The sequence below is a fragment of the Sminthopsis crassicaudata genome, chromosome 2 (assembly GCF_048593235.1).
Source record: "Sminthopsis crassicaudata isolate SCR6 chromosome 2, ASM4859323v1, whole genome shotgun sequence".
Lineage (NCBI taxonomy): Eukaryota > Metazoa > Chordata > Mammalia > Dasyuromorphia > Dasyuridae > Sminthopsis > Sminthopsis crassicaudata.
Genome location: NC_133618.1, coordinates 19,798,665 through 19,814,071, shown reverse-complemented (window position 1 = coordinate 19,814,071; position 15,407 = coordinate 19,798,665). Strand labels below are relative to the sequence as shown.

General features: G+C 58.2%; 1 protein-coding gene across 5 annotated transcripts in view; it reads right to left on the bottom strand.

The window, feature by feature from the left end:
• The window catches only part of LPIN1 (lipin 1), a 70,831-nt gene that overhangs the window by 30,946 nt on the left and 24,478 nt on the right, over positions 1-15,407 (bottom strand). For 4 of the 5 annotated variants that reach the window (XM_074285478.1, XM_074285474.1, XM_074285475.1 and 1 more), the window contains exons 2-4: positions 2,939-3,139; positions 1,231-1,326; positions 316-623 (exon numbers count right to left, since the gene is read on the bottom strand). In XM_074285478.1, coding sequence (XP_074141579.1) covers positions 316-623; positions 1,231-1,326; positions 2,939-3,130 — 596 coding nt within the window. In that variant the 5' untranslated portion in view covers positions 3,131-3,139. Of the gene's footprint in view, positions 1-315; positions 624-1,230; positions 1,327-2,938; positions 3,140-11,973; positions 12,097-15,407 lie in introns of all 5 variants that reach the window. The other variant, XM_074285476.1, reaches the window with a different exon arrangement.

Genomic DNA, 15,407 nt, shown 5'->3' with positions numbered 1-15,407 from the left:
GGAGCAGGACAAGGGCCTGGGCTTGGGGATCAGTGTGGAGCCACAGGACCTATGAGGCTCCCGGGCATCAGAGCTCCACAAATTACGCCATTGCACATCTGGCCGGACCCATGGCTTCATCAGCTCTGGAAGTCTCAGAGGGAGCTCCTCGGACCCTAGCCACTGCCCCCTGCTGTTCACAGCAGAGCCGCCTGGGACACGGTATCGAGGGGCCAGTGTGTCGGGCGGGTGGAAGCAGCTGCCCGCAGGCCGGACAATTGCTTGACCCCTGATGGCCTCCGACCCCTCTGACCCCCGTGCTGCCCGCGCCCTCACCTAGTGCTATCCAAGAGCTCCAGGTCGTCATCAGAGCTCATCTCGATGGGAAACAGGTCCTCCTCCTCCGAGGTGTGGAGGGTGTCCTCCCTCTTCAGGCTATCCAGCTGGCACTTCCTCCTCCTCTTCCTCCTCTTCTTCACGGACAGGCCCGCACACAGCATCTCGTTCATTGCCTGCACCTGCCCGGAGCCGCCGGCTTCCAGGCCTCGGCCCCGCTCCAGCGCGGCACGCTTGAGCTGGGTCTCCATGTGGATGGAGCCCTCCGTCAGGATGGGGGATGTGGCCAGGTGCAGGGGGATCACTTCCTGCAGGAGAGAAGGAGCACCCTGTCAGGTGACAGCAGGAGGCCAACCCCTCAGAGGGGACCCTTTGGCCAAAGGCAGGAAGTGAGATGAGGGGGCAGGACTTCGACCCCCTCAAGAAAGCAGAGCTTCCTAATGTTGTTGGAAAATGACGACCCAGAAAGAGAACGGCAGCAAAATCCCGTCAAAGGCCACTCCGGACGGAGAACCCAGGGGATAGTGGGTAGGCGGGCCGCCCAACTTCATCTCCCAGTTAATTTAGTTTAAACTTGGGTTGTTCAATGAGAAACAGCTAATTTGAAAGGGACGAAAACCTTTGGTTTTCCCTTGAATAAAATTGAGATCCCTTGAAATAAAATTACAGATTGAAATATTCATAAAATGGAAAAGAAAGTGGGTTTTCCAGACTTGGATCACCTTAAGAGTAAGTTAGAGCCAGAAGGAGCCCATCCATCCCCACCCGCTTATTTTACAGAGGAGGGGACGGAGGCCCAGGGAGGGGGCCCAGGCTGGGCCCTGAGGCCGCCCATCTCACAGAGGGGAAGCCGCAGGTGCAGGGCCCACCGCTCCTGGCTCCGTCCCCCAGACCGCCCCAGGGGGAGGAACCCACCTGATCGTTGTCCGTCTCTTGAACAAAAAAAGCTTCTCCGTTATCTCCCAGCTTCATGTGCAGATCCACACACTCCCCATTGATCTCGATGTCCACCTGCAGGGAGCAGACAAGACGCGGTGACGCCGCGGGCCGGAGAGCTGGCCTGGGATGCCGCCCTTCTAGAGGCCCATCTCTGCCAGGGAACCCCCCTCCAACCGGGCCGTGCTGAGGCAGCATGGCCCTCCAAGGCCCGGAGCTCAGCAGGAGGCTGGGGGGGAGGGGGGCACCGAGAGACGGGTGAGTCTGAGCCCCAGAGGCTGGCGGGTAGGAAACAGAGATTGGGACCAAGAGCAGGGCAAAGACAGACAAGTCGTCAGCAGGCAGCCCGGTGGCCTGAGCTGGGGACCCTGGCCCTGCTCCGCACCGAACAGCCAGAGAGATCTCAACCGGGAGATCTCACGCCGGGAAGGCCACCTAGTCCAAACCCCTCGCCTCAAAGTTGAGGAAACAGAGGCAGGGAGGTTCCGAGGCTGGCCGAGCCCACCAAGCCAGACTTGAACTCAAGACTCCCTCACTCCAAGCCAGCCCTCGACCCAACAGACAATAGTAACGTCATCCAGAGATAGCACACGTGCAAACGTTAGCGATTGCAGTACTAAGGAATAAAACCAGCTTTATTATAACACATATGTAAAAAACCACTGCCAAGCCTTAATAATAATGAATGGTAGTTCACCAATAATAATTAGTAAATTATTAACAACTGGCACCATTCATTAATACCCCAACCACCATCATTTCAATTTCCAGCCTTAATGAGTACTTTCTCCACAACAAGCCGATAAGAACGGGGACAGATGGCTTTGATTATTGTCACCATTTCACAAACGGGGACACGGAGGCACAGAGAAATGACTTCCATCAAGACATGCAGCCTAAAAAACGAGAGAGCCGGGATTTGAACTCAAAGCCTCCATACTCTGAGGAGAGAGCTTCATCTGGCCCCAGGGGAGGTCACGGGTCTCCTCTCAGTAGGAGAAGATGATTAATTATTAACAATACTAGCCGGCATTCATATAGCAGAGCAAGTTTGTAAAGCCCTTTGTAGATATTAATAGTAACGAGTATGAAGGATTAACAGCATTCGCCAATAGTAATGATTATTAATAATGAACACTGCTCATTAGTGATATTGAAAACAGATATTCTATATTAATGAGTGATGATTGTGGATAAGGAAAATCATTCCCTAATTATCATTAAAAATGAACACTGTTCATTAATAATGATTAACCATGACCACTGGTCCTTAATGATTACTAATACTATTAATTAGTAAAGATGATTATGAAAGAACATTAGCCATTCACGACACTCGATAACATTATTGAGTCGCGAATGTCGGTCGTGGATGTTCTAGCAGTTCCGTTGATATGGCACTCTGTGCATTGAAGAGTCCTTTCCTCCCAGTAACTCTGTGAGAGAGGTGACCAATATTTTTTGTGATTATTCTCATTCTGCAGATTAGGAAACTGGGGCAGGAAGCAGTTAATTGCCTTCTGTGGCGCCATGCTGCCAGGAAACGCCACAGCCAGGTCTTGGACTCACGCCTCCCTAGGCCCAAGGCAGAAGCTGATGCTGACCACTGAGGACCGTCAGTAATGACCACTCTCGCTAGGCCTGTGAGCCCACCCCGCTCCCCCCAGGGAGGAGGGCCCTGACTTACCACCTTCTCCCGGGAGCGCAGCACCCCCATTTTTCCAAAGCGAACATGGAAGGGCGAGCACTGAAGGCTGCCATTGGGCTGGCGCACCACGATGATGTCGATGCATCCAGACAGTGTAGCTGGGTTCAGACCCTTGTACAGCTCCTTGACCGTAACGAAGACCTGGCCTGCTAACTGTCCCACGTAATTCATGGTCTGAGCCTGTTCCGGGAACACAAAGAGACGGTCAGGGGGACCTCTGGGGTCCTCCTGAGGGGGGGCAGGGTTCTCGAAGCAGCCATGCCCAAACCCACGGGCCAGACCAAGGAGCTCCACATGTTTGGGATCTTCACAACAAGCCCAGGTCCCAGAAGCTGTCAATAGCCCCATTTTACAGAGGAGGAAACCAAGGCTGAGAGCAATGTCATGCCCCCCTAGCAAGCAAGGTATGGGAGACAGGGTTTGACTTCAAGTCAGCTTGCTTCAAGGCCAGAGTCCAATTCACCAGGGCCTTCTGCCTCCTGTCTAGCAGGCAAAAAGAGGAGGCAGAGAGATGAATGAGAGAGACAGAGACATGAATATTTAACAGAGACTTAGTAGATATAGCTGGATGGATGGATGGATAGATGGACAGATGGACAGACAGACTGATGGATAGATAGGTAGATGGATAAATGAATGGATACAGATAGATATGGATGGATGGATAGATGGATGGGTGGATGGATGGATGGATGGACGAACAAATGGACAGAGAGACAGACAGATGGACAGATAAACAGATGAATAGACGGATGGATGGATGGATGGATGGATGGATGGCTAGACAGATGGACAGATGGATACATAGGTGGGTGGATGAATGGATGGATAGACAGATGGATAGATGGAGGGACGAACAGACAGATAGATTGATGGATAGGTAAGTAGATAGATGGATGGATGGAAACAGACAGATAGATATAGATAGATAGATGAATGGATGGATGGGTAGGTAGGTAGATGAATAGATGGATAGGCAGAAAGATAGAAAGATGAATGGATAGATGGACAGAATGATGGACAGATGGATAGAAAGATGGATAGATGGATATATGGATGGATGGATGGATGGATAGGTAGTAGGTAGATGAATGGATGGATAGATAGGCAGAAAGAGATATAGATAAAACAGACAGACAGATAAAAAGAAAGATGGATGGATGGATAGGTAGATAGATGGACAGACAGACGGACAGACAGACAGATAGATGGATGGCTGGATGGCTGGTTGGCTGGCTGGCTGGATGGATAGATAGATATACAGATGGATGGATGGATGGATGAATATGTAGATGGATGGATGGATAGGTAAATGAATGGATGGATGGATGGATAGATGGACAAACAGAAAGATAGTCAGATAGAAAGATGGATAGATGGATGGATGAATGAATATGTAGATGGATGGATGGATGGACAGATGGATGGATGGATGGACAGAATGATGTATAGATGGACAGACAGAAAGATAGATGGGTGGATGAATAGACAGATGGATGGATGAAGGGATAGATGGATGAATGGATACATAGATATATGGATGGATGGATGGATGGATGGATGGATGGGATGGTTGGACTGACTGACCAGCCAATAGATAGCTAGGCAGACAGACAGACAGAGTGACGGACAGGCAGAAAGAGACAGATCTATATGGGAGAAAGATAGAGGTAGAGATGACAGATTAATAGAAAGCAGAGATGCAGAGATAAAAAGGATAAGTAACAAATATATAGAGATAACAGAGGAAGGAGACAAAGTGGGGGATACAAAGTGTGACAGAGGACCCCCACGCTATTGGGGTAGATATCATATAAAGGGGGATTTAGAAAGAGAAGGGAGGGCATAAGGGCCAAGAGGCAACATGGAAGGTAAGCTGGGGCACCTGGCTGGAAGCCTTTCTGGGGGAGTGGCCAGTGTGGAGGAGAGGCCTCGGGCGCTTGGGCAGGGCTGAGAACAAGGGGGTGTAGGCAGGGGGCAAACTCCCCACTTGACCCAGAGCCCGCACTATTCCTGGAAGCCACCTTGCCTTGTGAGTGAGAGGACCAGTGGGCACACGGATAGGCTCGCTGGCTCCCTCAACACAAGAGAGGTGTTTGACCCCTCTCATCATGCAATGTTCCTTGCTTCCCCCCATCTGCACCCACTAAAGCCTTCACTGCCCTTCCAGGTCCCTTCCCCCAGAAAGCCCTCCTAGATGCCCCCAGGGAATGACCTCTTCCTTCTGGTTCCATGAGCCTCTGGGCTTCTTGCTCACAAACTGGGTCCCGGGCTCAGACGCCACAGCTTAAGCTAGCCCCGGTCTAGACGGCTGACTGACAGGGCGGCTGCCCCGTAACGGCTCCCGGCTGCCCTCCCAGAGGCCCCCCGCCCGACTGCTAACTGCCCCCCCAGAGCTCGGTGACCCCGTACACTAGGTATCCGCAGGAGAGAATGCTTGGGGAGGAGAGGGCTCTCAGAAGGAAGAGCCGCAATCTGTTTGGCGGAAAGGTTCGCCACACCAGGAATCCCCCTCACCCTGCCTGCCCACATGGACCACCCAAATGCCACTGATTTCTCTGTGACGCTCTGAAGAAGGAAGCCAAGGGATGGCTAAGCTACAGGACAGAGCTCGCCCTTGGGGGGATGCAGCTGGACTCCAACACGGCCGGGCCCTTGGGGAGCGCCGGCCTGGGGGCTGCAAGCTGGGCTGCTCCTCCAGAGCTCTGGTCCTGCCTCAGCCACTGTCCAGCTGTGTGACCATGGGAAGGCCTGCCTCAATTTCCCCATCTGTACAGTGAGCTAGAGAAGGAAAAGAAGCCCCAAAGGGATCTGCTTTGGCCCATTCTCTCTCCTATTACGGGAGTTGTCTCTACTTTCTCAGTTTGGGGGGAAAAGGGGAGATTTGGACCTTGAAAAGAACCATAGTGAGTTATTTTTAAGGCTCTTTCAAACCCGGGAGCTATCTGCAGGAGCGGAGGACGTTTCCACCCTGGGAGTTCTCACGATGGCACCCCCTTCGTTCTGACTCCCCCCACGTGACCAAACCCACAATCCATCCCACCCACGCCTTATCTCCACTCCCAGGCGCCAGCTCCTCCCCTGGACCGCTGCCACAGCCCGGTGGGGGCTGGGTCTCCCCTCCCCCACCCTTCTCCAAGCAGAGGTCCTTACAGAGCAGCCATCACCCTGTGCCTCCCCTCCACAAATCCCTCCATCTGGCATTCAAGGCTCTTCCTCCACATGCACACAGACCCCGCAGTTACCGTCCCTACTCTGGCTCCCGCTTTTCTCCCCATCAGTCAGGGGGTGTGCCCATGTGTGAAATGCAGAGGCCGGGTCTCCCCAAGCCCCCGGAGAAGACAGACAAGAGTCAGAAACTAAAAAAACTGAACAATAACGAGTCAGTGATGAGTCAAAATTTAACAGGAAAACCGCTAACTGGGGAGAAAAAAATCTTTGCAGCAAGTTTCTCTGAAAAAAACATGGGCAAGGCCGGGTCAGCTGGGTGGTGTACTGGATAGAGCACCCGCCCTGACGTCAGGAGGCCCTGAGTTCAAATCTCGGCTTAGATACTTAACACTTCCTGGCTGTGTGACCCTGGGCAAGTCACTTAACCCCAATAGCCTCACAAAAAAAGGCCAAGTTCTCTAGGAAGGAGTGGATTCCACCGTACAGATCTCGGAGCCGGGCCCGGCAGCCACATGATCCGAGGATGAAGAGACAGTTTTAAGCAGAAAACCGCAGGTTAGTGACAACGACGACGGGAGAAAGTGCTGTAAATCACTCGTGAATAGGGATGCTACAACTTCCGCATCCCACGGGGGGAATGAGGAGGCTGAAAACGGGCACGCTGCTACATTGTGGGTGGAGCTGCGGCCTGGCCCTAGGCCTAAAGCAGCCCGATGGTGCCTGCCTCCGCCCAGGGGCTGCCCTCAACGGCCTAAAGGGACTAGAGAGGAATGGGAGCAGTAGGGACCAAGATACTTGGAGGAAATTAAAGGCCCCATGCACTGGGGAGTCCTCAAGTGCGGGATGCGGATGGGGCGGACCCTTCCTGCCAGGACAAGCGTCACAGCGGTCCGCCCAGGAGGAGCCTGGCGGCCCTTGACGGACCGGGTGCTGACGGACTGGCCAGAACCAGGACCGCGGGTAACGACGACAGAAACGTTGAAAAGAACTTCTCAGAGAGCCCTCAAAAGTCCGACCCGTGCAAGGTAAGCTCCAAGGAGAAACGGCCAGCATGGCGCTCCCTCCCCCAGGAAGCCGGAGGATTCTGGGAGTGGTCATTATAAACTATTATACATCTAGAGTGTTTTTAATGAGGACGCTCAACGGCCCCCAGCCTTACTGGTCTCACAGTTATGGCCCAGAAGACCACGAAGCGGTCCCCCTCACTCTAGGACGAGCATCCAAGCAAGCCGGAACATCGGTTTTTCAGTTACAGCCCAGCTCTCATCAATACAGCACTTGTGGTCTCCTGGGACTCCCAGATCTATTTTATTAATTCTAAAATCTCAGCTGTAAGCGCAGGGATGCCCCCCGCCTCATCCCCAGCAGGCCCAGCGGGGGTCCATCTCACAGCGGATGCCCCTGGCGCAGGGGACTGGTTAGGCCGTGCTCAGGGTTTAGCCGCCAGCCAGTGCAGGGGGAGGGTCGCCTCCACCCGGTTCACCTTTATGTGCTCAAAGGGGAGGAGCAGTGGGCCAGAATTGGAGAAATGGAAGCCACAGATGCGCTCCTGGTCCCGGGATCCATTACTGAAAACAAAAATCACTAAAAATTAAGTAGCAACCGCAGAGCACTTTGGGGTTTAAAAATAGAAGCCCTTTACTCTTAAAAATAAAAGCCCTTTGCTGACATCAGCCCTTGGGAGGGGGGCCGAGACAAGGCGGGCCCAGAAGAGACTATGGAGGAAAGGAGGGAGAAGTAACCCGAGACGGAACAAAGTAAAAGGCCTCGGTGACGACCCCCGGGCCGTTCTCTGGACCCCGGCTGATCCCCAGAGGCCTCTCCAGCTGACGCCGCCATCCTGCAGGCCGGGGGCTGCCCTCCCACCCTCTCCTGTCTGTAACAGGGGGCTCTGGGACAGGCCGCTCCAAGGACCTGCCAGAACCTGGCGCGCGGTGTTCTCGGTCCTAATACTCTTCCCCGCTGCAAAGTCCCCCACACGCTCACATTCTGTGTTCTGAGTTCGAGGAGCCCCCGTCCCCGTCCCACATCCTGGCCAAACGGGAAGCACGATGCAGCCTGCCTCCATCAGCGGCCTGGAACCGGGTGTGCTTGGTAAATGTTTAACAACCAGCTTGGGGGGGGGGGGGAGCGCTTGACCCAAGACCCCGGCTCAGTTTCATCTGTACAACTGCATTCTCTCCGGATGAACAAGGCCAGATTTGAGACTTGGCGGGGGCTGGGCCCCTCCCCCCAGGGGCTGTGCCCCGGGGAATGCTGGGCCTCTGGAGAGAATGGTCTCCCTGGGCTGACGCTCATAAAAGGCCAGCAAAGTGCTTTACCCGGAGCCCCCCAAGCACCCCAGGAGGGAGGTGCCCTGTCGTCCCCCCCCCCCGGGACAGAAGAGACCATAAAGGCGAACCCGGGGGTGTCTGCGGCAGGATCTGAACTGGGAGTCCCCCCCAATCCAAGTCAGGGACTCTGGCCCGGGGCTCAGCAGAAAGTGACTGGATCACACTAACAAACTGCTACAGCCCAGGAGCATTTAGTCAGCACCTACAGTATACAGGGCTGCGCTGAGTCCCTGAGACACCGGCCCGGCTGCCCAGACATCGCGAGGATCGGCCATTAAATGCCATGAGGAAACAAGGAAAAGTCCCCGGCAGCTGGCGAAAAGCCTTCCTGCCGCCTTGGCTGCTCTGCTGACGGCGGGCTCACTACCCGTCCCGAAGCTCCACTAGCAGGCCCAGATCGGCCCTGGGAGAATGCCACGGCCCCCAGGGGCGTCCAGAGCGGCCTCCGAGGCTGGCAGCGCGGGCAAGCCTCTCTCGCCATGTGGAGACAGAGAGAGAGAGAGACACACAGAGACAGAGACAGAGACACAGAGAGACAGAGACAGAGAGAGACAGAGACAGAGAGATAGAAAGACAGAGAGACAGAGACAGAGAGATAGAAAGACACAGAGAGACAGAGACAGAGACAGAGACACAGAGAGACAGGGAGATAGAGAGAAAGACACAGAGAGACAGAGACAGAGAGAGAGACAGAGAGAGACAGAGACACAGAGAGAGACACAGAGACAGAGAGAGAGACACAGAGAGACAGAGACAGAGAGAGACAGAGACACAGAGAGAGACAGAGAGACAGAGACAGAGACAGAGACAGAGAGATAGAAAGACAGTGAGACAGAGACAGAGACACAGAGAGACAGAGAGATAGAGAGACAGAGAGATAGAGAGACAGAGACAGAGACAGAGACAGAGAGATAGAAAGACACAGAGAGACAGAGACAGAGACAGAGAGATAGAAAGACAGTGAGACAGAGACAGAGACACAGAGAGACAGGGAGATAGAGAGAAAGACACAGAGAGACAGAGACAGAGAGATAGATGCAGAGACAGATAGAATCAGAGAGACAGGGACGGAGACACAGACACAAGCTCCCTTCCAGGCCGGGGCTGTCACCCGCAGGGCAATCATTCAGATCAATACAGGACACTGCCGCACTCAGACGGAGCTACAGAGGGACGCTAAAGCGGGAGGAGGTTCCCCTGAGCCATTGACCACCACTGAACCCATTCTGCAGGTGAGCCAACTGAGGCAGGACTGTCAGAGGAGGCCGAAGAGGTCGCCCCCTGCACCTTCAGGGTGGATGCCACGCCCCAGCGTGGTGGACTGGAGGGCGGGGCCTGGGTGGCGGGAGGGCCCGCGTCTGAGGGCCTGGCGGGATGGGGGGGGGGCCGGGGCCCGGCTCTGAGGGCCTGGCGGGATGGGGGGGGGGGGGGCCGGGGCCGCCTCTGAGGGCCTGGTGGGATGGAGGGGGGCCGGAGCCCGTGTCTGAGGGCCTGGCGGGATGGGGGGGGGGGGCTGGGGCCCGGCTCTGAGGGCCTGGCGGGATGGGGGGGGGGCCGGGGTCCGGCTCTGAGGGCCTGGCGGGATGGGGGGGGGGGGCCGGGCCTGCGTCTGAGGGCCTGGCGGGATGGGGGGGGCCGGGGCCGCCTCTGAGGGCCTGGTGGGATGGAGGGGGGCCGGAGCCCGTGTCTGAGGGCCTGGCGGGATGGGGGGGGGGGGCTGGGGCCCGGCTCTGAGGGCCTGGCGGGATGGGGGGGGGGCCGGGGCCGCCTCTGAGGGCCTGGTGGGATGGAGGGGGGCCGGAGCCCGTGTCTGAGGGCCTGGCGGGATGGGGGGGGGGGGCCGGGGCCCGGCTCTGAGGGCCTGGCGGGATGGGGGGGGGGCCGGGGCCGCCTCTGAGGGCCTGGTGGGATGGGGGGGGGGCCGGGGCCCGGCTCTGAGGGCCTGGCGGGATGGGGGGGGGGCCGGGGCCGCCTCTGAGGGCCTGGTGGGATGGGGGGGGGGCCGGGGCCCGGCTCTGAGGGCCTGGCGGGATGGGGGGGGGGCCGGAGCCCGTGTCTGAGGGCCTGGCGGGATGGGGGGGGGGGGCCGGGGCCGCCTCTGAGGGCCTGGCGGGATGGGGGGGGGCCGGAGCCCGTGTCTGAGGGCCTGGTGGGATGGGGGGGGGCCGGAGCCCGTGTCTGAGGGCCTGGTGGGATGGAGGGGGGCCGGGGCCCGTGTCTGAGGGCCTGGCGGGATGGGGGGGGGGCCGGGGCCCATGTCTGAGGGCCTGGCGGGATGGGGGGGGCCGGGGCCCGGCTCTGAGGGCCTGGCGGGATGGGGGGGGGGCCGGGGCCGCGTCTGAGGGGGGGGGCCGGGGCCCGGCTCTGAGGGCCTGGCGGGATGGGGGGGGGCCGGGGCCCGTGTCTGAGGGCCTGGCGGGATGGGGGGGGGGGGGGCCACCTTCTGGGAAGTTTCCAAAGCCCCGTCAGCCTTCTATCCTGTTCCAGGGCTGGGGGGGCGGCCCCATCCCCTCATCCTCAGACCTCCACTTGGGAGCGGGCCGGCACGCTAATGGGCCCCCACCCTCTCCCTGCACGGCCTGGTGCAGCCTCTCTCCCTTCAGCACCCCCACCTCGGGGGCGGGGCTGAGCCTCTGGGGGCTCCGGGCAGCGGCATTCTGGGAGCCCCACCTTCCCCCTGCCCAGCCCCCCGGCTGACCTTTGACTCGTTCCCGGGCCCCCGCATCCCGCCCGCATTTCTCCCTCCCCTCCTCACGCTTCCCGGTGCCGACCTCCGGGTCCTGCCCACACAGGCTGTCCCAGACCAGCCCGGCAGAGGGAGCCACAGACCGCAAGAGGCGCAGGCAGGCGGACCGGCTTCAGAGCAGCAGCACGGCGGGGAAAGGGGCGGGGCGGAGGAAGGGGCGGGTCCTCTCAGCTAACCCCGCCCACGGGGAAGTGGCTGAGGAGGAGGAGCCAGCTTCTGCCGGGCCTCGGATCCTGCCCTCAGGCGCAGGACAGACTGGGGGGTGGGACCGGCAGAGGTCACCTGATGGGGAGCCGAGCCCAAGAGGAAATTGGGGGACTGCACGCCGTCCCCCTCGCCCCCCCCTCCCCCCCGGGCAGCAAAGCGCGCCGAACGTGCGCCAGGCCCCCGACCGCAACCCTAACCCTAAATTCGCCAGCTCCGGGTTCCAGCGCTGCCGGGAGGGGGAGGGGGGGCAGGTGCAGCTCCCAGCAACCCGGGGGAGGGGGGCCGGTTTGCGCAGCGAGTTCGGCCAGCGATCGGCGGGTCTCCCTCGCGGCTCCCACAGATCCAAGGGGGGGCTGCCCCAAGCCCGCCCCGCCCGGCCCTGGAGGAGGACACCCCGGAATCGGGCGATGGGGTCACGTGGGCCGGCCCGGGCCCTGCGGCCTCGGCTCCCTCCCCCGTGAAATGAGACCCACCCCCTCCCAGCCGGGCCCGGGCCCCCTGGGCCCAGCTCTCGGGGCCGGCAGCCCGCGAACCCCCGCAGCGCTCCTGGTCCTCACCCGTCTGGTGCAGATGGCGCTCCCGCGGCAGCTCCACGCGGTTCTCAGGGGCCCAGGTGGGGGAGCCCCGGGGGCCCCGGGCTAAGGTCCTGCAGCAGCGCAAAGCGAGTTCCAGTATTCCCCCTTGGGAGCACACAATGGTCAGGGGTTAGTGCCGAGCCCCCCGGGGGCGGGCCCAAGCCTGCCCCGGACCCCCAGGGCTCGGCCTTCCCTCGGAGGGGACCCATCCACTGCTCCGCTCCCCTCCCCCGCCCTCCTCGGAACCTCTCCGGCTGTCTCTGTGTCCCTGTCTCTGGGTCTCTTTTTCTCAGGAACATTCACTCAGACACGGCCGGTCTCCCAGTCTCTGTCTCTCTCTCTGTCTCTCTGTCTCTCTGTCTCTCTTCTCTCTCTCTCTCTCTCTGTCTCTCTCTGTCTCTGTCTGTCTCTCTGTCTCTGTCTCTCTCTGTCTCTCTGTCTCTCTCTGTCTCTGTCTCTCTATCTCTATCTCTCTCTGTCTCTGTCTCTCTGTCTCTCTTTGTCTCTGTCTCTCTCTCTCTCTCTTTGTCTCTCTGTCTCTCTGTCTCTCTCTCTGTCTCTCTCTTTGTCTCTGTCTCTCTGTCTCTGTCTGTCTCTCTTTGTCTCTCTGTCTCTCTCTCTTTGTCTCTCTCTGTCTCTGTCTCTCTCTGTGTGTCTCTTTCTGTCTCTCTGTCTCTGTCTCTGTCTCTCTCTCTGTTTCTGTCTCTCTGTCTCTGTCTCTCTGTCTCTGTCTCTCTCTCTGTCTCTCTCTGTCTCTCTCTCTGTCTCTGTCTCTGTCTCTCTCTCTCTCTCTCTCTCTCTCTCTCTCTCTCTCTCTCTCTCTCTGTCTGTCTCTCTGTCTCTCTCTGTCTCTCTCTCTCTTTGTCTCTGTCTCTCTGTCTCTGTCTGTCTCTCTTTGTCTCTTTGTCTCTCTCTGTCTCTGTCTCTCTCTGTCTCTCTCTCTGTGTCTCTCTCTGTGTCTGTCTCTCTGTCTCTGTTTCTCTTAGTGTGTCTCTCTGTGTCTCTAAGTACACACTTGCACCCTTACATTCTGGGGGCAGCTGGGTGGGCCACTGGGCAGAGGCCCGGGCCTGGAGCCAGCATTCTCTTCCTGAGTTCAAACCCTGCCTCAGCCACTCCCTAGCACAGGACAAGGGGCTTCACCCCATTTGCCTCAGATCCCCCATCTGTAGAAAGAGGTGCCGAAGACCGTGGCCAGCCACTCAGAATCTCTGCCAAAAAGACCCCCTCAGGCTCACAGAGCATGGGCCACGGACCCCCAACCCCGTCTTTTGGACGTCCGGGGCCATGTGCTTTCTGCCCCCTCCCTTTTGATTTAAGTTCCTTGGGGGCAAACTTTTTTAACCCCGACTTGTTTCCAGGGCCTATCTAGAGATGTTCAGAAATGTGTGTTGACCAACCAGCAGACCCCAAGAAGGTCCTGGGGAGCCAGGCAGAAGCAGCCGATTCCCAGGAGCCTCCAACATTTGCCCCAGCCCAGACTCCTCTGCCTCCGGCTTCCCCAGGCCCCCCCCCCAGATTCCCAAGGACTCTGCCTGGATCCTCCTGGACTCCTCCCCCCCCCCGTACTCCCCCAACTCCCCCACTTCTCCCTTAGGTTCCCCCTGAATACTCCCCCTGGACTTCCTCCTCTGTCCCCCCCGGGTTCTCCCCAACTCCCCCCAACTTCCCCCTTGGATTCGTCCCTGAGTACCCCCTGAGCTCCCCTTGGACCCCCTCCCATTACCCCTGCCCCCCCCCGACTCCTCCAGCTCCCTCTCCCCCTCCCCAAGGCCCCCTGTTGGACTCCTCTCGGGGTTCCCCTGACTCCCCCATGTCCCCCAGCCACATGACGGCTCCATGTGGGGCCACCTGATGGCAGTGGGCCTAGCAGCCAGTCTGGGCCCAGCTGGCAGCAGCCCCTTGTCTAGACTGCCCCTCAACTGTCTGCCTGCTCTTTAGGGTTTGGGGCCTCAAACCCCAAGAGGGTCCCCAGGACTAAAGACCGTGGGGCGTGCCCATGCCCACTGGGACTTCCCTGGCAGAAGAAGGCGTTGCCATTCCCTTCTCCAGCTCATTTTTACAGACGAGGAAACAGAGGCAAACAGGAGGAAGCAACTTCCTCTAAAGGCTCTGAGGGAGGATTTGAACTCTGGCCTTCCTGACCCCAGGTCTGGCCCTCTGCCCACTGTCCCACCTCGCTGCCCCCAAAGGATGCCAATGGGCATCTCAGGACAGAACAGCCTGTAACAGAGCAGGAGGAACTGTGGGAAGTCAGGGCCAGGGACATTTATTAAATGCTAACTGTATACCAGGTATTAAACACAGAATATCTGTGCTAGGAGAGATGTGAGAACACAGGACCCAGCGCCGGTCAGCTGAGAGGGCCTTAAAGCAGACCAAGCCCGAAGCCCAAGCAAGGGGCACCTTGGAACCCGGCGCGGGGAAGGATGCCAAATCAAGAGCCTGCACCTGGCACACAGCAGGCGCTAAATAAATGCCTACTGACAGACGGGCCTTCCAGAAATGGAAAGAGCTGGAGCACAGCTAGCAGATGGGCCTCCGGACAGGGGAGGTCAAATTGTGCAAGAGCCTTAGAAGGCAGGATGCTACCGCTCAGAAAGCAGAATTTGGGAGCCAAATGGAACTTAGAACAGAGAATCCCAGAACTGGCAGAGACCACTGAAGACCCCCCAAAGTGCTAGAGTCGGGAGGGACCTTAGAACCAAGACGTTGGAGCCATGAGAACCTCAAACTGGAAGGTCACAAAGGGGGGGCTGACCTAGAACACAGCACCCAAAGTGCTAGAGCCGGGAGATGTCGGAGCCATGAGAACCTCAAACTGGAAGGTCACAAAGGGGGGGCTGACCTAGAACACAGCACCCAAAGTGCTAGAGCCGGGAGATGTCGGAGCCATGAGAACCTCAAACTGGAAGGTCACAAAGGGGGGGCTGACCTAGAACACAGCACCCAAAGTGCTAGAGCCACGAGAATCTCACTTCCTCACTGAGAAATCACAGGGTCTAGCTAAGAAGAGGAGGTGGTCTGCATTGGAAACCTCACTTCAGATTAAATGCACATTAAGTTCTGCCTTTAAGGGTCCCGGGCTCTCCTCAAGCCCCAGCAAACTCGACTCTCTTCTTGACTGTGGGACTGTTTGTCCATCAGGACAGAGGGGGGTGGGGCAAAACACCACTGAATTCTACGTGGGCACAGAGTATATAGATGCCCCCAATGCACCCTAAATCCGGATGGATCTGCTGCTATTTTCTGTGTCTGCAGAGAGCCACAAGATCACCCAGCCTGGCTAATTACCCAAGATAAGGGGCAGGGGCAGGGGGCAGAGGCAGGGGCAGGGGCAGGAGCAGGAGCAGGAGCAGGAGCAGGGGCAGGGGCAGGGGCAGGAGCAGGGGCAGGGGGCAGGGGCAGGGGCAGGG